Genomic DNA, 23586 nt, shown 5'->3' with positions numbered 1-23586 from the left:
TTTTAGGACAGTAGCTCAAGCAATATTGTTACTACATCTTGACTATTGTAACTCTTTATATTGCTCTATCAATATGCAGTTAAGGAAACGGCTTCAATTACCAATATATACATCAGTGAGGCCAATATTTAACCTGAGAAAATTTCATGCAGCCACTCCTCTTTCAAACAAGTTTCATTGGTTTAAATTGGATTCACTTTCATGGACAGAATTCAGAATCAGTGGGAGGGATTCTCCGTTTCACTAGTAATAGAAATCATTTTAGAAGTTGGACAAATTTGTCATTTGATATTCCTTCAGTAAAGGGAGTGATTTCTAAGGTATGTTGTGAACGATCGTTTGGATTTCAAGTAACCAGAATTTTGAATAATATTCTGGTTGAAATATTAACCGTGGCTCTCTTTACTTTTTTTTTTTTGTAAGGCACTTAAGTCGTATCTTTTACTAGACATGTTTCTTGAATTAACTAATGATGTGAAACAGAATATTTACAATAAAAAAGTATTACAACCTAAAGTTTTCTTGTAAATTGCTTCTAATTTGGAACTTTCTTGTTTTGTACTCTGCTTTGCACCATTGGGATTAAAGGCGGATTATAAATACCCAAATAGAATATAATAGAATAAAATCTTCTTATTAAACCTCTTTTCAGCTTCACTTGCTTTATAGATTGTAGGACCGGCTTCTAGGATATATTTGTATTTGATTTAATCCATTTCTTCCTTCACCTGCACAGTATTTTTTTGTGCCTTTTGGCTGCCACACAACCCCAGAACATAATAGATCTTCTTCCCTTTTACATGACAGTTGGCAAAGGTGTTCTTCTTTTGAAATGCTTCACTTGGAACGCATGTGACATTTAGCGGGTTTTTAAAAGCTTTTTATAAGTCTCTACAATGTTTTGAGCTATATTCTTATAGAAAGCGGAAAAAGAGTAGCATCTGGATAGCTTTGTATATCAGTGTCTGTAGTAGGGAAACAAACTTCTAGATATAGAGGCTGTAATGATAGAAGCCGACTTGGATTTAATGGCCTTCCGGTGAAGGTCACGGAGACGAGGACTGTATCGGAATTTAAGATAGCTTGGGACAGGCACGTAGGATTCCTTAGGAAAAGGAGGAGTTAGTGGTTACTGAGGATGGGCAGACTGGATGGGCCATTTGGCCCTTATCTGCTATCATGTTTCTATGTTTCTATATTAGTAAGCTGGTGTTTCAACATATAGATTGTCATGGTTGATACTATCCTCATTGAAGCCACTGAGGTTGTTTGTTCTTTATTTGTGTAATTGTTGCTATTCCTATCAATTATCATCCATACTGATATTATTGACTTCTGAGGCATGCACCACTGTGCTGAAGTGCAGAGCTGAGTGGAGGAAGAAGAAACAGATAAAACAGGTTTACCTATTCAACAGAGTTCATGAGGAAGGGCGAAGGAAGAGAGAAGATGAGTAGTGAGGAGCCACAGAGTATTTGTAGGCAAGAGAAGTTTGAACTGTTTGTGGAAGTGGATGGGGATTTGTCATGCAGCCTACCTGTGGGCATAGGCCGAGTTTCCTCTCACTTAGTCGCCCACCTGTCCATGTGAGCCGAGTTTCCAGTTGTGCACACCATCCCACCCGTAAGCGTGGACTGAATGTCTGATTGACCCTCCCTACAACTTTGGGTAAACTTTAGTCCGGCTCCTTCCAGATCGCAAAACAGTTCAAATCACAGTTCATTAGCTCAAACAAATAACCACGACAAAAAGGTCTCGGGTTAGGGCTAGGCCTGGCTTTGGCCTGCCCACCTACCCCCCACCCACGTAGCTCCACTTGCGGCAAAAAAAAGTCCAACGGAAATAAACCCTTTCATCCTCTCAGTTGGTCACAAATATCACACACTCTACCATACTGCTATCTGCTTTGTCCTGTTTTCAGCTTCAGACCCCCATTTCTCTTTTTAAAGTTCTCCCGTCAATGAAGATTATCTCCTGCACTTTAGATCCCTTTCAGTCACAGTGGCTAAAAATACCAACACTAGAGCTACTTCGTAAAATTCTACTCCTTATCAATCATAGTCTCTCTTTAGGTCAAGTTCCTGCTTGTTAGAAGATGGCAGTATTTCGCCCAATTATTAAAAAAAACAACAACAAAAAACCCATCTTTTGATCCCCAGGTTCCTACACATTACCGCCCAGGTCTCTATCTGTGTTTTTTGTCAAAACTCCTTGAAAAAATAGTTTATTTCAGGTTTCATCATTCATAAATTAAAACATTGGCACTGCATCCTATACAGTCTGGATTCCGGTCTTACTTCAGTACAGAAACGGACATAATTGCGTTACTCAGTGAAATTTACTCTCACCATGATAAACATAAAATAGTCCTGGCAATCTCACTAGATCTATCTACGGCCTTCGACTCTTACTGTCCTGTCTCAAGGCTTTGGATATTTCAGGTATGGTTCTTGCATGGTTTTCTTCTTTTCTAACATATCACTCTTTTCAGGTACAAATAACATTCTCCTTTTCTTCCACTCACTCTCTTGGATGTGGGGCTCCGCAGGGCTCAGTACTTTTTCCTCTTCTCTTTAATCTCTTCCTTAGCCCCTTTGCAACTCTCATTCAGTCCTCAGGAATCTAATTTCACTGTTATGCAGATGACATCCTACTGATCTACCCTACAAATTTATCATTTTTATTCAACTTTTACAGGATTGTCTGGCCCTTGTCTCTGACTGATTCCTCTCTCATGGACTAGTCTTGAACAGGGATAAGACGACAGCCTACTGGTTTACAGGTTCACAGGCAATCTATCAACACCTTCCTCTCCTTTAAATCTCGGTTATAATCTCTCTCTCTAGTAAATTCTTCCAGTATTTGGGTGTAACTTTAGACTCTCAACTAAATTTTTCTCACGAAATTTCTGGTTTATGTAAAAGAGGATTCTTCATTCTTCGTCAACTTCACTCTGTTCGTAGATTCTTTGATTATGACACCTTCCATATGTTGATTCTCTCTCTTCTCATCACGACTAGACTATTGTAATACTGTTTGCCTCGGTTGCTCTCGGTCACTTCTCAAGAAACTTCAGACCCTTCAGAATACTGCTGTCAAATTGCTTCACCATGCTCAAAAATACGACCATGTCACTCCACTCTTCCTTAAATCATATTGGTTCCCAATAGAACAACAGATCATTTTTAAAACTCTTAAACTCGCTTTTAAAGCTCGTTGTTTGGGTTACCCCTCATATCTCTCTAACCTCACTGTTCCTTATTCCCCTGCATGTCTTATTCGCTGAGTAAATGACCACTGATTATACATACCTAATTTCCACTGTGTTCAACTAGAATTGACCCTACATCGGGCTTTCTTCTTTGCTGCACCTTTCCTTTGAAACTCTATGCCTCTCGTTCATAACTGTCATTTCAAAGATTCAAAGCAATACTCAAAACATAGCTCTTTTAGCAAGCATTTAATCTCACAGAAGGCGCTATCATTTTTCCACCAAGTTCCTGCAATATTCCCATCTTCCTCTTTTCTTCCCTCCACTAATGCATGTAAGGGTGAATGATTGGGATCTTTGATCACTGTCCTGTTCATTTTTGTAGTTCTTTTCCATTTTCTCTTGGTTTTTAGAATTGTATATCACTGTGGTCTGCTAGTTAGTTAATGGCAGTATAACAAGCCTAAATAAACTATAACTATTGTTGTGTACACTAATATATGCAGTAATGAATTCTTTGCTGTAGGCCAAAACAGACATGGGCCATCCATATGCTGCTGATTATGAGATTCACTGTATCGAATCTGCAGATATTTACCAAAGTCAAGGGAAGCAAAGCAATAGGCGGGAAAACACCACCCTGAGCATTGCCGGAAATAAGGTTCTGAATCCATGTCAACCCAAATCAAAGCATGATCCAAAATTTCCTCCAGACCAATTGTAGCAGAGAGCACATGCGGAAAAAAAAGCTGTACTGACAATATATAGTCAAGATGAGATAGCATGTGTTGTACCCAAGAAGTGTGGGTAAAATCTCTCTCTTCTGGATGGAGTAAGCACCAGGGATCAACATGATCCACAATTGTACAAAACTGCAAAAGGGAGCGCTCTGCTCCCCCTCCTCTAGGCAACCCAGGGGAGGAGAGTGGTCCATTCGAGAATCAAGTACCAAATTCATACCCCCATCACTAATAATGGGTGGTTGGCAGAAGGGTGGCATACCTGTAGTAATTTGGATAGAAAGGATGTGTCATAATTAACCTGTAAATTTATCTGCACTCCTACATATCATCCCTCCTGGTTCTTAAACAGAAGTTCAGACTTATAAGCCAAAGATTTACACACTAAGATCACCACGCCTCCAAGTTGACCAGAAGCAGGGGAGCAATGAATCATTCCCACCCAATGCTGGTGCAGTTTCAGGTGCTCCTCAGGAGACAACCTGGTCTCCTAGAGACAACTATAGTTGCCTTATGACGATTCAAAGCTGCTAACATTTTTGTGCATTTTGGGGGGAGGAAATCCCACACACATTCCAGGAAACCAAGCGGACAGATTTACCCTGTAAGGAACTCATGCAAACATGATATCTCTCATCCCAGGCAAATAACATGCAGATTCCATAGAAAGCCAACCAGCCCTCACCCTGAGGCAAACAAGAAACAAGAGTCTTTCCCAGCCCACACACTTCATTCACAAGCATGGCCCATAAATTCCAACCAAAGAATTGAAAAGGACTCCCTGCAGTGCCCAAATAATCCCACCCGCTATCCCAAACCCCTCAAAAGAACATCCTCAACCTCTCCAACCCTCCAACAAGCTATTTGGAAATCGCTCCCTCTGGAGGAGTGGCCTAGTGGTTAGGGTGTGTTAAATTTCCTTGCCAATAATGCAGAAAATGATGTAGTACATATAGTAAGATAATAATTTTATTATAATTTTTTAATCAACTGCCAATGCCATGACAGGGCTATGTAAGAACATTACATAGGAAGCAAGACATATGAGAACAATCTCATCAGGTACAGAGATGCAGTTGCTTGCTAACAATTTTTCTGTCTTTACTTATATACAGAATATTTTGGCTGTTCTTTACTTAAACTTTGTACACCCTGCTCACATCTGATCTTTTTCCTTGCTTTTTCTTCTAACCACAAGTCAGCATTTCTTTTGTCAGACATTATCTGTTCCTAATCTCATATGTCAGGTGACACTTGTTCTTTCCTGTGTTTGCACAATTCAGCTTTCCACTGATCATGTGCACATTCCTTTGCAAGGTCTTCCTCTCAGCCTTTTTACAAGCCTCCTGTAGTTTTCCATTCTTTTTCTATACAAACCTCCCTTGAACACTGTTTTACAGTGTTCACAACACTATAGTTCTATTAGCGTGTTTGAGCTAGGTTTAGATGTGGTATGTCTCTTCACTCTATTTCCCTAGGCCGTCATAGCTAAAGAACATTTTCTTTCAAGTGTTTATATTATGTCTGTTTTTGTGGTCAGATACTTTAGGTTTTCTATAACTCCTCATTTTGTACTTTACTGTACAGTCATATTTTATACATTCTTGATCTTTATCTCTTTTCTTTTCCAGATCTTTATAAGTCAGGAAACAATTCCAAATTACTAATGCTATGCTAACTAGTAATACTACTAACAACGGATGTGCTATCCATTTAAAAAATTTGTTTAAACTTTTCCCTGTGTTGTTTGTTCATAATAGCGTCTTTGTGTAAAATTATTAATGGTCAAATTAAAAGAAGCCTTCAGAATTACTAATTCTCAAGGATAATCCTCAGTATGTTCTAACCAGATCTGGGAAGGCCCAAAGTACAGTTCCATAAGGTGCATGTGCTCCCATTGTAACAGGTAGCATTATCTTGGGTCCGTGTCATCCTCTCTTACAGGCCTGATGTCTGATAAGTGAACCCACGTTATATGATCACTTAATCTTGCTGCAGTATGGGTAAGTTCTTTAATCTCAAATGGTCCAACGTAGATCGAGTCTTTCCAAGTTTTGTGTGTGAAGTTCTTTCTTAACACCTTTTGGCCTATTGAAAGTGAGAACAAAAAGTCATGTTAGGTATCTGCTTTGAGTCCTTTATTGCCATATCTCTGGTCAAATTAATTATTGGATTTATCTGTTTCCAATAGTCTGTTGCACCTTCAGTTGATTGATCTACTTCTTTTACAGGTATCCCTCTGGGATCTCTTCCTGTATGCAACTGAAAAGGTGAAATTTGCAAACGAGAACTAGGATGGCTTCTTATTTGTAATACAGCCAGTGGTAACACATCCAACCACGTATAAGTTTTCTCATTTGCTTTATTCAGTGCTTTTAGTAGCACACGTAATTTAGTTTTGATGATGCCATTGTATCTTTCTACTTGTCCATTAGAGGTTGGCCTATAAACTGCTACTTGTCGGTGTAATATTCCACAGAGTCTTGTCATATCCTTTACTAAGGCATTCACAAAATGACTTCCATTATCTGTGACCAATTTCTTTGGGCATCCATGTGCTGGCAAAATATGGTGTAGAAACGTATCTATCACCACTTGTGCTGTTTCCTTTGTACAAGGAAATGCTTCTATCCATTTAGTGAAAGCATCCACCCAGACTAAAAGATACCTTTTACCTTTTACTGGTATTACCATATCTGTAAAATCCAGATGCCATTCTACACCTGGTCCTGAGGGAATTGGAATGGATCCGGAAGAAATCACTGGTCCTCGATGTACTATATTTTTAGAACAAACCATACAATTTAATACAATGCGTGTGGCATAAGCAAGTATTCTTGGATGCCAAAATATGGCTTCCATAGCCTTGCTCATGTCTGACGCAGATAAATGCAATGTAACATGCCAATTATTAGCTCAGATGTAGTCATGCAAATTTTCCCATTTGGATGTACCCATTTTGTTTTTCCTGTATCCATTTTGCATTCCAAGTTTTCCCATTGTATTCTCTCTTGTTCTGTAGGTTTAACTCTTATTTGACCTGGATCTGGAGGGTAGGGAGTATCACACCTCATATGTTCCCGTGAACGTGTTTGTATTAAGATTTTGTTTTGTAATACCTCTTTAGCTGCTTTATCTGCCAACTCATTACCTCTAGCTTCCATAGTATCCTGACCTGTATGTGCAGCCACCCACACTATTGCAGTCCTTGTACCATAACCCTCTCGTTCACTTAATATTTGTAAAACTTGTTGCCAAGTTTGACTATGTTGTAGGGGTTTTCCATTTGCCGTTAGAAATCCCCGTCTTTTCCATTTTAGTAAATGATATTGCAATGAGCTCACTACATATGCACTATCTGTATAAATAGTACAGGACCTTGTCTTTTCTGTTTCTTTTAGAGCCACACACACTCCCATCAGTTCTGCTTCTTGGGCAGAAGTACCTTCTGGTGCTTGGTATTGAACCTTTTTCTCAACTTTTATGTCTACCGCATATAAAATAGTTTTTAATGCTGCAAACGATGTTTTACTGCCTGTCTGAGCTGCATCGGTAAACCAATGATCTCCTTCTTCCTTGGGTAGTGGAGAAAATGTTAGTAACTGCAAAGAAGGTATATCAAGTAATTTTTCTATCTGTTTCTCTACTTCAATTTCCATCTGGAAAACCACATCCATTTGTTTGTTCTGTTCTTTAGTCATGGGTTTGGTATCTATATCCTGACCTATTAAAACTGCTTGATATTTCCCATATCGGGTACTAGTAAGAGCTGCTTGACTTTGTGACAACATATGGTGTATAGTATGATTAGTATGCAGGATAATGGGGCTGTATGGCATAACAGCTCTCCATTTTTCTATTGCAGCCACTAGTGCTACTAGTTGTCTTGGTATTTCGGGCAAACCTTTTTCTACAGCACTAAAGGTACCTGAAAGGAAGGAAACAGGTTTCACGAATTCCGGTTCTTGATTCACCATTGCTGCCCATGAGGTTCCCATATCTTTAACCCAAATGTGAACCTTCTTGTGTGGGTCTACCGTACTTAGAGGATTATACTGTGATAAGTGTTGTACTATTATTTTAATAATACTGATGTCAGATTCTGTCAATTGTATAGCAGCTTTTAAGGCAGTACCAGCCGGTACCCTTAAATGTCGATAAAGTGGTGCTACAATCTGTGAATAATTTGGAATCCATTGTCTACAGTAATTAAAAGATCCCAACAATCCCCTAAGCTGAGTTAAGGTTTGTGGTATTGGTGATTTCAAAATTTCCTGCAACACCTCCCTTGTTACTATTTTGGAGGTTCCTGACACTGTCTGTCCTAAAAATGTCACTTGTGTTCGTGCTATAACACATTTGTTCCTATTACATTTGTATCCTGCTTGAAGCAGTTGTTGAAACAATTTCTCAGTCCAGTGCAGACACTCCTCTTTAGTCGGTGCTGATAGTAAAATATCATCAACATAAACAAAAAGAGAAATATTCTCAGGTAAGTAGTTTCGAAAATCAATCAGATCTTTCATTATTTGCTTAAAAAATACAGATGGGCTTTCCGTATACCCTTGTGGCATTCGTGTCCATCTATATGGTTTATTCTCAACTATGAATGATGTTAAATCTCTTGACTCTTCAGCGAGGGGAATAGCGAAAAAAGCATTAGATAGATCAATTACAGAATTAAAATTATGAATAGGCTGACTTTGAAGTAAGGTCTGTGGATTTGGACATATGGGATACTGGGCTTTAACTAATTCATTTAGTCCACGTAAATCATGGACTACTCTTACATCTCCGTTAGGCTTGGGCACAGGAAATAGTGGAGTATTATATGGAGAAACAGATGGCTCAATTATACCATATTGTAACAATTTATTAATGTGTTGCATTGTTTTTTCTAAAAGTGCTGGCCTAATTGGATATGGATCTAACTTTGGACCTTCTCCCTCCTTCAATAATTTAATAACATGTGGAGTCATTTTTGCTTTTCCATAGGGATCAGCATCTGTACTCCATATTTCTTCTGGCAATTCTTTTAACATTTGTTCTTCATCATCTGTTTCCTCCTTACATACTATATCTTGTACCAGCGAAATCAACAAACTCTGTTTTTCAATTGGGAATTTGAGCGTGAGGCCTAATTGTGTAAGCAAATCCCTACCACATAAATTTACTGGGCAATTTTCAGATAACACAAATTGAACTGTCGCTGAACGACTAACATTCCTACACTGGTCATTTTGAATATTCAATGTTACTTCTGTAGGCATTGTAACTTTTTTATCTTGTTTCTTTCCTTCAAATCCTATTAAAGTATTTACTTCTGTACTCATCATTATCCCTTTTACTTTTTTTAAAAGCACTGATTTAGTTGCTCCTGTATCAATCAAAAAGGATACTGGTATCTTTTCAGGACCTATATTCAATATTAAAAAGGGTTCATCATTATTTAAAGAAAAAGAAAAATCGTCATTCCCCCCTGCAGTTAGTCAGTAACAATTATTTGTTTCATCTTGTTCATTGTCCCACACCGGGAATTGTTGTTGTATTTGTGGTTGTGCTGGTATTTGTACTTGTTGGTTCTGGGCTACTGGCACTGATGGGTTATTGTTACCCCCCACAGGTCCCACTACTTGTCCTATCATCTGCATCTGAGGGACTAGCCCTTGATTTTGGGGTCCTGGATTATATGCAGGCATCATCTGCCCTACTCTCATAGGACACTCATTTGAATAATGTCCCATGTTTTGACAAGCCCAGCATTGTAGATTTGCACGCCTATTTGGTGAGGGCTGACTTAAACCTCGTCCTCTTCCTCGTCCCCTATTCATTCCTCTGCCTCTAGGCATGTATCCCTGCTGATATTGTGATTGGTATGGCTGATACGGCATCTGTTGCGGCATGTTGGGGTATTGAGGGGTCATATAATAAATTGCCTTTTGTGCTTTCGCAAATGCTTTTTCTTTTTTATCCTCAAGCTCCTTTATTTGCATTGTCATTAATTTTCTGACAACTTATGATGATCTTTTACTGTTGTCTCGAGCACTTTCATATGAATATTACTAAAATGAATTAAAGTAGCTCGTATTTCTGGCCATGGTTTTGTAGCTAATGCTACTACATTGTCAAGGTTTTTTCTCATATTCATAGGTAAAGTAGCAAAAAACAAATGCAAAAATATAGCGGATGCCGGAGCCACGTCCGCATCTTCCCCTGTCTGTGCCTTATATATCTGCATACATTTGGTCAAATGTCCTGTGAAATCACTCTTACCATCCCATTTAGATGTTGTTATTGCGGAGAAATCTACTTCAGTTGGAAACATAACCTGTAATGCTGCACTTAATTCCCTACGTGCCTGTCCTGAGAACATAACTCCATCCTGTGTATGCATGAGTAGGGCTGGATTTTGACTTTGTAATGCTAACTGTGCCAAGCTCACTCCTGCTGCTGTGCAGAATGCTTTAAAATCCCCACAGCTAACTGAGTTCCTGCAGTTAAGGTATCCATTTGCTCCAGCCAAATTCGGGCACCCTTCTGTATATTCGGAAGTTTATTTGTCATAGTGCTAATATCTATAGGGTTATATGGTTTGTAAACCCGTGTAGCATTCCCTATTGCATCTGTTCGTGTAAATATAGGGCAAACAGTTTGTATATCTGTTTCTCCTTCCTCTTTTTCTTTCTCAAGGAATCTTTGTGCAGTCTCTCGCCATATTTTTATTCCTCTTATTAGTCTTTCATGATTTTCCCAATCTTTTCCCTTTCTAACAATTGCATTCTCTAGTTTATTCAAATCTTGTAACTCAGCCGGGCCCTTAATATGGCATGGTAAGGGAACTTTGGCTGTCAGAAACGACCCTACCAATTCATTCCAAAAACCATAACCATATTCTGTCACACTTCCTGATGCCATAGATCCTAATATGGCTTCTATAAACATACTTTTATCCGAATTCCATTTCTCTACCTTTTCTCCACTAGGTACATCCTTCTGTTTTCCTGTTTTAACACCTCCACATGCTCCCTGTGAACTTCCATCATCACTTATCTCGTCTTTATTCTTTTTTTCCATAACCTTTATGTTACCTTTCATAGTAAAGGAACCCTTAATTTGAATATCAGCCTCATCTCCTGGTAATGTGTCTATATCTTCTAATACATTTTCGCCTGTCTCCTTAACGGGGGAACAGTCTATTGGCTTTTTAGGTCTTTTATCTAGTTTTTCCTTATCTTTACTTGGTTTAGATTCTGACTTTTTTACTCCTGTCTTCCACCCCTTATATCCTACAGCTACTTCATCACCTTCCTCTTCTGCTGCTGCTTCTAATTCTTTTAGTGATTGTAAGGGATATAGTGAAGTCGTAACTGTCCCTGAAGTATGATTATTATTTTCATACGGCGGAGGTGCAGTTGAGGTTAGTGAACCTGCAATCTCCTGCTTCTTTTCCTGTTCTCTCTGTGGTTTCATAGCCTTTTCTGTGCATTCTTTCTTATCGTGATGCCACATATCGGTAATAACCGAAAATAAATTCCAACAGTACAAATGCTTAATCAATGATTTTCCTTTTTTGTTATTTTGTATATACTTCAGTAATTGCAATAAAGCATGACGTTCAAATGATCCATTCTGGGGCCAGCCCAAAAAGGAATCCTTTTGAGCGTATTTAACCCATTAGAGCCAAAAAACAATCCTTCAGAAAGTGGAGAAGAGAACCAACTGAAAGTAACAGGATAGATCATAGGAATGCCAAGCCAAATGCAAAGCGGAGATAAGGAGGGCAAAAAAGGACTTTGAGAAGAAATTAGCGTTGGAAGCAAAAATACATAGTAAAATTTTTTTAGATACATTAAAGCAGGAAACCGGCCAAAGAGTCGGTTGGGCCACTGGACGAAAATGGTGTTAAAGGGGCGATCAGGGAGGACAAAGCCGTAGCGGAGAAATTAAATGAATTCTTTGCTTCGGTCTTCACCGAGGAGGATTTGGGGGGGACACCGGTGCCGGAAAGAATATTGAAGCGGGGGAGTCGGAGAAACTAAACGAATTCTCTGTAACCTTGGAGGATGTAATGGGTCAGTTCAGCAAGCTGAAGAGTAGTAAATCACCGGGACCTGATGGTATTCATCCCAGAGTATTAATAGAACTAAAAAATGAACTTGCGGAGCTACTGTTAGAAATATGCAATCTGTCCTAAAATTGAGTGTAGTACCGGAAGACTGGAGGGTAGCCAATGTTACTCCGATTTTTAAGAAGGGTTCCAGAGGAGATCCGGGAAATTATAGACCGGTGAGTCTGACGTCGGTGCCGGGCAAGATGGTGGAGGCTATTATTAAGAATAAAATTGCAGAGCATATACAAAAACATGGACTGATGAGACAAAGTCAGCACGGATTTAGTGAAGGGAAGTCTTGCCTCACCAATCTAATGCATTTTTTTGAGGGGGAAAGCAAACATGTGGACAATGGGGAGCCGGTTGATATTGTATATCTGGATTTTCAGAAGGCGTTTGACAAAGTGCCGCACGAAAGACTCCTGAAGAAATTGCAGAGTCATGGAATCGGAGGTAGGGTATTATTATGGATTAAGAACTGGTTGAAAGATAGGAAGCAGAGAGTAGGATTGCGTGGACAGTATTCTCAGTGGAGGAGGGTAGTTAGTGGGGTCCCGCAGGGGCCTGTGCTGGGTCCGTTGCTTTTTAATGTATTTATAAATGACCTAGAGATGGGAATAACTAGTGAGGTAATTAAATTCGCCGATGACACAAAATTATTCAGGGTCGTCAAGTCGCAGGAGGAATGTGAACGATTACAGGAGGACCTTGCGAGACTGGGAGATTGGGCGTGCAAGTGGCAGATGAAGTTCAATGTTGACAAGTGCAAAGTGATGCATGTGGGTAAGAGGAACCCGAATTATAGCTACGTCTTGCAAGGTTCCGCGTTAGGAGTTACGGATCAAGAAAGGGATCTGGGTGTCGTCGTCGATGATACGCTGAAACCTTCTGCTCAGTGTGCTGCTGCGGCTAGGAAAGCGAATAGAATGTTGGGTGTTATTAGGAAGGGTATGGAGTCCAGGTGTGCGGATGTTATAATGCCGTTGTATCGCTCCATGGTGCGACCGCACCTGGAGTATTGTGTTCAGTACTGGTCTCCGTATCTCAAAAAAGATATAGTAGAATTGGAAAAGGTACAGCGAAGGGCGACGAAAATGATAGTGGGGATGGGACGACTTTCCTATGAAGAGAGGCTGAGAAGGCTAGGGCTTTTCGCTTGGAGAAGAGACGGCTGAGGGGAGATATGATAGAAGTGTATAAAATAATGAGTGGAATGGATCGGGTGGATGTGAAGCGACTGTTCACGCTATCCAAAAATACTAGGACTAGAGGGCATGAGTTGAAGCTACAGTGTGGTAAATTTAAAACGAATCGGAGAAAATTTTTCTTCACCCAACGTGTAATTAGACTCTGGAATTCATTGCCGGAGAACGTGGTACGGGCGGTTAGCTTGACGGAGTTTAAAAGGGGTTAGATAGATTCCTAAAGGACAAGTCCATAGACCGCTATTAATGGACTTGGAAAAATTCCGCATTTTTAGGTATAACTTGTCTGGAATGTTTTTACGTTTGGGGAGCGTGCCAGGTGCCCTTGACCTGGATTGGCCACTGTCGGTGACAGGATGCTGGGCTAGATGGACCTTTGGTCTTTCCCAGTATGGCACTACTTATGTACTTATGTACTATGTAAATTTGCAAGCTGTTTCTTATCAAACGGAAAAGCTTCCTGTACGTGTTGTAACGGGGTACACATGCGTGTGCTATCTACATAAAGTGTATATTTAATATCAAACATCTCTGATATCACATCATCAATATTTACATTAGCCATTGTGAAATAACAATATTTTGCGAAACAAAAATAACCAAAGCAAAAAAGAAGAGCAAAAAAAAGAAAAAAGAGACAAAAAGTGCACAACAGATACAAGAGAAAAAATAAATTTGACAGTTTTAAAACCGTGTACTAGTACTCACAACTCAATATCAATGACCCTTCTGGTCCTTCACTTCCCGATGAACGCTGAACGCTTCTCACGAGCTGGCCAGTATCATAAGATCAACGATCAGATGGTCGTCCTTCGGTATCAATAACTATACTGGTTATCAATTTAGTCTGTCAGACATGCAGTTTATCTTGCCCACCCAGGGACGCCAATTGTTAAATTTCCTTGCCAATAATGCAGAAAATGATGTAGTACATATAGTAAGATAATTTTATTATAATTTTTTAATCAACTGCCAATGCCATGACAGGGCTATGTAAGAACATTACATAGGAAGCAAGACATATGAGACCAATCTCATCAGGTACAGAGATGCAGTTGCTTGCTAACAATTTTCTGTCTTTACTTATATACAGAATATTTTGGCTGTTCTTTACTTAAACTTTGTACACCCTGCTCACATCTGATCTTTTTCCTTGCTTTTTCTTCTAACCACAAGTCAGCATTTCTTTTGTCAGACATTATCTGTTCCTAATCTCATATGTCAGGTGAGGCTTGTTCTTTCCTGTGTTTGCACAATTCAGCTTTCCACTGATCATGTGCACATTCCTTTGCAAGGTCTTCCTCTCAGCCTTTTTACAAGCCTCCTGTAGTTTTCCATTCTTTTTCTATACAGGTGGTGGACTTTGGTCCTGGGGAACTGAAGAACTGAGTTCAATTCCCACTTCAGACACAGGCAGCTCCTTGTGACTCTGGGCAAGTCACTTAACCCTTCATTGCCCCACGTAAGCCGCATTGAGCCTGCCATGAGTGGGAAAGCGCGGGGTACAAATGTAACAAAAAATATATATATACTACACATGTGCAAGGGTGCTAGGAGACACTCTAGAGCCAGGAGACCACCTCGCCAAAGCCAAGTAGATACATTGGAGAAAGGGAAACAAACGTGATCCCCAATAAAAAAAAGACCACCTGAGAACCATCTTAGTCATAAATACATAAGTATTGCCATGCTGGGACAGAGGATCATCAAGCCCAGTATCCTGTTTCCAACAGTGGCCAATCCAGGTTACAAGTACCTGGCAAGATCCCAAAGCAGTACAATACATTTTATGCTGCTTATCCTAGAAATACACAACCCGCTAATGGTGGAACATATAATACTAAGTGCTGTTAGTATGTGAAGGGGTCATCTCATACAGTCACTTAGGCAGTTTTTACCACCAAACTGGTGAGCCTATATTTCGTCACTATTTATAATCATCGACTGCCCCCAGCCTCCCGTAGTGTACAATCATCAAACAAATAATGTCCAGTGCTATACCTTCAATCATATGTGTCTCTCTATCTTTCGTGTCTCAATCGATCACTTTTTTAATTTTATTTTTCTCTACTGGTCATTCGTGAACGCACTATCTGGTTAATCACATTACCAAACTGCAGCACAGTCCTCACAGTATCAGGCACATCTCTTTCAATCCTTTGCCTTACAACAACTGCCTGCAGCTGTACATTCGTAGAACATAGTTTAGAAACACATCTTTGTCACTTATCTGTTTGGTCCCAGGTATAGTCATGATCTTGACAGGAGCCTGTTTCGCATACTTCAGCTTTGTCAAGGGAATATGTAACATATACCTTATCCCCTCTTCAGCCTCCTTCTGATTTAAGAAATCTGGGCTAGGGCAGAAGCATCCATGGGCTCTATTTCAGGCAGTTGTTGTAATGCAAAGGATTGAAAGAGATGTGCCTGATACTGTGAGGACTGTAGTGGTACATTGTTTGAAGATATTGAATTGCTTCCTGCAATTGATTGAGATTCAAGTACAAGTGCTGCAGTTTTGGTAATGTGATTAACCAGATAGTGCGTTTCATTTCTGTGTAGTGATCAGATGAATGCTACCTTGGGTTTTCTAATGTTTTAAGAATTCGATATGAAGATGAGAATGGGAAAGAATATGATTTGGAAGAGAACAGGTGTGATAATATACTGAAGATGAAGGAGCACCGCAGAAGCGGAGGACCATGTACCACTACGTCAATGAATACCGAAGGAAGGAATAGTGTGATCAGCAGAACTCTTCCTTTAAAAAAAACAGCAGTACGAGGAGTATAATAGAAACAGTCTTTATTCTTTAGGACCTGACACAGTACTGCATTCATACGCTGAACCCTACTCCTGGATCACGTCTTTTTCAAAGATTGCTTTCCAGTGATTACATTGTGTTATATATCCTTTAGTGATTTCGAGCACAGTCCCCTGAAGTAGGCTTTTTGCCAAAAATATAGTGCTAAGTCAGTCCTGAACAATAAAGATTGTTTCTATTATACTCCTTGTCCTGCTGTTTTTTTTTATGGAAGAGCTCTGCGGATCACACTACTCCTTCCTTCAATGTGCTGAAGATGAAAATTTTGTTTATAATGGGATGCGGAGTAAGTGATTTGTTTTTTGTGATTTTACTTGTAATTTGCAAATTGCTTTTTTTTTTTACTTGTAAGTTGCTTTGAACTCTAATTAATAGAGGTGACACAAGTGCAAATAAAGGCATCACTCACTGCACTTCAACTGCAAATATTAACATGTAAATGTAAAGGCTATGTTGTAACTGTTGGGCGTGTCCAGCATGTCCTCTACAGTTACTGCACTGAAAAGTGTTTACGTCAACATTAAGACTATTGCAAATTAGCATGGAGACACTTAACACTGCCTGTTGAGACGGTAAGTGCACACATGCTAAATGCCATGTGCTATCTACTTTTTTCAAGTTTACCTCATTTGTTGTATTTTTGTTAATTTTTGGTTATTTTACTATTAGTACTTTAACAGAATTGTAAGTTTTATGTTAAACTGTACCTGCTGTACACCACCTTGGGCAAATCTCTTCATAAAGGTGGTTAATAAATCCCAATAAATAAAGCGTGCATTCCACACCCATTTTCTACCTGTAACCTACCCAGTTCTGACCCCCTAACACAGCATGTAGTTATGTGCAGATTACAAGCTAACTATCATTGCAGTAATAGCACATGCTAATTTATATTTTAACTAGCCGTTATGCCCGTTAAAACGGGCGAGATTTCCAGCTACCCTGTTCGCCAGGTTGCTGCCGCTACCGTTCCCACCCCCCCCCCCCCCCCCAGAGTCGCCGGCCCGGGCCCTCTCTTCACAATTCAACAGACAGCGCCGAAACCGCAGCAGGCAGATCAGCTGAGCTGCCGTCGGCCTTCCTTCTCTGCCTGTGTCCCGCCCTCGTGTGATGTACGTCGGCGAGGGCGGGACAGTGGTAGGGAAGGAAGGCCGATGGCAGCTCAGCTGATCTGCCTGCTGCGTTTTCGGCGCGTAAATTGAATTGCGAAGAGAGGGCCGGGGGGTCGGCGGCGGCGGTGACTCCGGTTTGGGGGGGAGCGGTAGCGACCTCGGCGGTTCCCTCCCTCTCCTTTACGGTTTCCCTCTCTGTCCCGCCCCCGTCATCACGTATTGACGCGGGGGCGGGACAGAGAGGGAAAGTCTCTAATGTGCATTTGCGGGTGAGTACGGTCACTCGCAATGTATATGTTTGATTGTTTAGGTACACTTCAGTAAAGGGGTCCCTAAAATTAATGAATTTAGATTTTTTGCTTTTCACTTGCGGCTGCGTCAGGGGTAGGGCTGTTAATTTGGTAAAAACAGTTTTGTTAGTAATAAATAAATAATAGGCAATCAAATGAATAAAAGATGAAACATTACTTAAAATTACAAAGAATAAATGCACTACTTGACAAAAAACATAGCTGTGTAGAATTACAAAAATAAGACACTATTTAAAGACACAGAAACATATGTGACATAAAAATGAAAATGATGTAATCAACAAATATTTGTGAGAGGGGTCCCAGAAAGCAGCAGAATTAACAGACTGCATATTATCATGCTGGAAGCATATTTTCAAAGCATTTAGACTTACAAAGTTCCATTGGTTACTATGGAACTTTGTTACTAAGTGCTTTGAAATTGAGCCCCCATGGTGTCCCACCAACATGATTTTGACGAATTACGTTTTCTGGTATTACATAAAGTCAGATGCACTGGAGAGGTGGAGATGTTAACAAATTATTGCTATGAGAGGAACAAAGATTTATCTTTAAATATAATACTGTAACTCCATATGGTTTGAATTTGGAATCGGATCTCTCTGTATTTTTGTAAAACACTCGGACACTGCATGCTCTGAGATGACCATATGGTTAATTTACATTACTGTACAGATGAATTTGTCAGTTAATCTTAATTATTGAATGTCTGGATTAATTTTTGCTCTTATTGCACATATTCTATTTTTTAGGTGTATATATATTGTGCAGTTTTCTATAGGTGGCAGTCGCTGTTTGATTTATTTATACGATTGTTCAGCTTTTTACTATTCCATAAGGTCACCTAGTTTTGTCCATTTTATAAGCCAGTTTTAAGTTTTGATGATTTTTACCACATTTCACATTATTCACCATTAGTTCCATGCTACTGTTTATGACTTGTGCTCCTGATGATGTCTTCATCATCATTGGAACACAAAAAATATGGCTGCTGGAACCCATAAAAAATACAACTTTTTAAAACATTTTTGAATCAACTTTGATGATGGTTTTTTAAAAAATACAAATAGTGATTCTAGGTAGGCAGAGCCTGTACTATCTTATTTTAAGCTCTTCTCTGTAGAATTCCTCCATTAAAAAATCGCTGCTGTTTTGATTAAAAACGGGTTTAAATTGATGACGTTTTACATAGTAACATAGTAGATGACGGCAGAAAAAGACCTGCACGGTCCATCCAGTCTGCCCAACAAGACAACTCATGTGTGCTACTTTTGTGTATACCCTACTTTGATTTGTACCTGTGCTCTTCAGGGCACAGACCGTATAAGTCTGCCCAGCACTAGCCCCGCCTCCCAACCACCGGCTCTGGCATAGATATAATGTTCTCTCCTGAATGACTTACTTGCTTTTATTTTGCTGTTTTTCTCTGTTTTCAAGAATTTTCCAGAACTTTAGGAGTGTTTTAAAATATTTTGGATCGAATACAATTCATAACCTTTGACCTCCCTTTTAGGCAGTAAAGCTTGTTCAGAAATCAGCATGACAAAATTCTTAAATACTGCTGGTAAGGAGAAGTGCTGCTCCCTCGCCTGTAAAGTACTGAGTTTGTGAGTAACTGAGTCTTATAACTATACCCTCTAGGCTCACAATAGTCTTTTATTGAAGTGTATTTTGAGTATGCTGATGCAGTGACTTTGCTGCTTTTTTTTAACAAATCCTTCAGGTTGAGATTTGATTTTGGCTTTTGGGGAAAGTTGTGATAATAATCCCCCTTTAGGTATGTGCTACTCTGAGTGCTATCTTTGCCTGCTTGGATTGTTGAACTATCTTTTAAGCATGATATGTAGTCTGTTAATTCTGCTGCTTTCTGGGACCCCTCGCACAAATATATGAAGATTTACGTCATTTTCATTTTTATGTCACATATGTTTTTGTGCTTTTAAATAGTGTCTTTTATTTTTGTATTTTTACACCAGTCATGTATGTATGTATGTATGTATATATATATAGTGTTATTTTAAGTAATGTATTTTATTCTTAGTAATTTTAAGTAATATGTTTAATCTGTTATTCATTTAATTAGTGATTGCCTATTATTGTTTATACTAACAGACTGTTTGTTTTACCATGGTATGTTCAAATTAAAAGTCCTACACCTGACACAGCCTGTTAAGGAGAAATGTGGCTACGTCGGGTGCTTTGTTTTGAATAAATTTCACTTTTTCTACATCTACTGGTCTGCTCTGTGCTGTGAAATGGTATTTAAGGCTGTATACTTTGAAAAAAACTGCAAAATTTGCTCTGCTACACTTTTTATTCTCATATGGATAAATAAAGATATTTGGGAATTGCATAATAGCCTTGTCTTTGTGATTTTACAGAAGATAAATGAATCAAAGGAGAGCCAGCGTGATTGCTATGAAAAAGAGATGGTCAACCTGCGAAACAAATTTGAATTGGAGACCCAACAACTAAATGAAGCTCATACAAAAGTACTGGAAGAACTATCATGGAAACATCAAACAGCACTTGAAACTGCTCACAGCACTGCTAATAAGAAAAGAAAAAACTGCACCAGGTAAAGTGTAAGTGATAAGACATAGGACCTTGAAACCATGGGGAGAGTAGTTCAGTTAAAACCAAAGGTATAGAATTATAGAGGGGTTTCTCTGCTCTGTAATTCTGTTTTCCAAACTGAGTTTGCTGTATGTGTAGCTTGTTAGGTTTAAAACATAATTTTCAAAAGGGCCTTATATAAACAACTAATCTTAAAATTTTGATGATGACACTGCGTAGATAACATTTCTTTATAGGTGGTATATCAAATAATTAAACCATAAACTACATCGGAAGTGCCAGCTCCTTCAGTGTTGGGCACATTGTAAAAGAAAAAAATATCCTTCAAGTGAGCCAGCTGGGGAGATATTTTGCATACATTGTATTTTGATATACGATGTGTATTCTTTTAATAAATAATTCTATAATCTTGTGTGCACATTTCCTTGCTTAGCATGCAAAATTGCACACATAGGCTATAGAATACTGGCAGTTGTATGTTTAACTTAATTGGCAAATTAGGCCCTAATTGTCGCTAACTAATTGCTGATAATTGGAGTTAAGTGGTGCTAATTGGCACTAATTTTCAGTTATGCGCATAGCTGTACTTAGTTGTTATTCTGTAAACTTACCCCTGGATTCTGTATATGGTGCCTGAAAATCTGCACGGAAACCAAAGTGTATTCTATAATGCGCATAACTTAATTGGAAAACGAACTAACCAGTGCTGTTAATTGGATGTTAAGCAATTAGCACTAATTGGCATTAATTAAGATTTACGCACTAAGTGTATTCTATAGTGTGGTGTGCCTAAATTCTAAGTCACATAGTTGAAATGGGGGCGTGGCCATGGGCTGGGTATGGGTGTTTCTAAAATCTATGTGCATTATTATAGAATACACCCGATCTGCACCTAATTAGGCATTCTGGCGTATTCTTGGCGTATTCTGTATACTGTGCAGAATTTAAGTCTATTCTATAAAATTTAGGTGTAACTTTAGAAAATACTCCTAGACATAATTTTTTTCTATGTGGATTTTTCAGGCGCCATGTAGAATCTAGCCCTTAGCGCCCAAATTCTACTGTGCCTAAAAAATTGGAATTGAACTCAGTACCGACTAAGCATATTCTGTAATTGGCGCCGATAGAACATGCTTAGTTGATATTTTAGTGCGTAAAACTATGTGCATCCATTTACACCAACGAAAACATAGCTTAAAATCCAGCACTTAGATTTAGGTGCACTGGGCCATATTCTATAAGTATGCATGTAAACTTTGGAACGCCCACAAAACACCCATTTCCCTGCCTATAGCCATGCCCCTTTTTGCCTGTGTGCATTAAAAGTTCAGCACACTTTATTACAGAATACATTTAGCGAGTTGTGCACCTAATTCTAATCAGTGCCAATTAGTGCTCATTATTGCTTAAGTGCTGTTATCAGCGCTCATTAGCTTGTTTAAGCTGTTAAGTTACGCATATTGTTATAGAAACTGCTTGGATTTCGGAGTGGATCTCTAGGTGCGCTATATAGAATCCCAGGATAGCATGGGCAGATAGACTCAGTCAGCGCCAGCATTTACATCAGCTTTCAGCAGGCATTATTGCTGGTGCCTAAGTTACATTCACTAGTGATGTATTGAAAATGGCGGAAAAACTGTTTATATCGGCGTTTGCACGTGATTGTATGGACGGACGGCATTTGTGAATACAACCGAAATGACTAAATAAATCTTTGGATTAAACTTTGCACATGATTATGCAGAGAGATACTCTTATAAACAAACACGCTCCTTAAATAACAAAATCAATAAAGTGAACTGACTGAGTGTCGGCGTTTGCACCTGATTGCATAGATGGACCGCATTCTGACTAAATGAGGTACTTAGAGTTGAGGTGCACAGGATTTATACAAAAAGTGCTTACCTTCGCATAAGATCAAGCAGAGAGATACATAGCATATAGATGCTAGAACTGTGGACAGTTAGGGTCACATCAATATTTAGAGAGATTTTCCATATTCAACAACTGTTGGTGATATAGGTAATGGACACGATCAGAATATACTGAGATCCATAAATATATGATAATATTCAAGCAGATAATACTATTCAAATGGACATTCACTAGTAATGTATAGAGAAATGGCGGGAAAAGCTGTCTGTGTCAGCGTCTACACTTGATTAAATGGACGGACAACATTCTGTCCTAATGAAATACTTTTAAATACAACCGGAATGACTAAATAAGAATAATTCTTTGGGTTAGCCTTCACGCATGATTGAGCAGAGAGATACTCTCATAAACAAAGAAACTCCTTTAATCACAAAATCAATAAAGGGAACAGAATGAGTGTCAGCGTTTGCCACTTGATTGCATAGACGACCGCATCCTGTCTAAATAAGGTATTATAGTGAAATGCATGGGATTTATACAGAAAAGTTCTTACCTTCGCATAACATCAAGCAAAGAGAGAACTCTTCATAAACAAACTCCTTTAGTCACGAAATCAGTGAAGTAAACAGAGTGAATGGTGCCGGCACCAGTATAAATATGTGTGCCAATGTGACGTCAACGGTGACATTTGTTTGAAAAAAATACAACGTCCTCTACATTATTGAATAATGAGTATCCATTTTATATGTTCGAGATGTGATATGTCACTTATCAGTAACCAATGAAAAAAATGAAAAGTAAAATATGCAATGAAAATTGTAATAGATGAGCGAGTGCAGTGACATATCCTCACGTATATGTATGAATTATGCTACAATATATACACATACTGACCACTCCTTGTTTTACATGTATATAATTTTTAAAGTAAATCATGATCGGTAGGTGCTACAAATATATTGACCACAGCAAAGGATAACAATAATATTGACAATAAAAAAATAAAAAACGAAAATAAAAAATATTTTTAAAATATAGAAAAAATAATAAATAGGCTACATAGTTTTAATGTAATGAAAACGTTTCTTTTTTTATAAAAAAAAACCCTTAAAGAAATGTTTGGTTTATATTCTTGACATGATGACTAAAACTGAAGATAATTACATAATTTGCATATAAATGACATCTATTTTTGAAAAAAAAATTCTTAAAAGATTGTTCATAGTTTACATACTCGACATGATGAGACAGGCAAAAAATCAATGATGCGGAGAATACAGTAATAAAAATGTTTTACTGTGTTCTATTGTGAAGGCATATATTAATATTAATATTAAAATATTAAGTTTAATAAAATGTCTTGAATAAATGGGAAAAACATATGAACTGCTTGGTAGATGTACCTTTAAGTTTACGATATATAATGTGGGACATGTATATACGCATATGAGCATGCTAGAAAAGTATAATACACCCATATTGGTTTAAACAGCATAAAAATATCAATAATACAATAAACCATACATGTACATAAAACAATTTTTCAAAACATATTAAAAATTTTAAAATATAAGTTTAAAATATAATCACGTGATACAATAGTCTGATATAAAAGAGGTAA

At 38.5% G+C, this 23586-nt stretch overlaps 1 protein-coding gene across 1 annotated transcript in view; it reads left to right on the top strand.

Annotated features, from left to right (window-relative positions):
* The window catches only part of FAM184A (family with sequence similarity 184 member A), a 306691-nt gene that overhangs the window by 69615 nt on the left and 213490 nt on the right, over positions 1 to 23586 (top strand). The window contains exon 5 of the mRNA XM_030198559.1: positions 19895 to 20081. Coding sequence (XP_030054419.1) covers positions 19895 to 20081 — 187 coding nt within the window. The remainder of the gene's footprint in view (positions 1 to 19894; positions 20082 to 23586) is intronic.

This window comes from Microcaecilia unicolor, chromosome 3 (genome assembly GCF_901765095.1).
Source record: "Microcaecilia unicolor chromosome 3, aMicUni1.1, whole genome shotgun sequence".
Lineage (NCBI taxonomy): Eukaryota > Metazoa > Chordata > Amphibia > Gymnophiona > Siphonopidae > Microcaecilia > Microcaecilia unicolor.
Note: the sequence above shows the minus strand (reverse complement) of the source record. Positions and strands in the feature narration are given on the sequence as shown.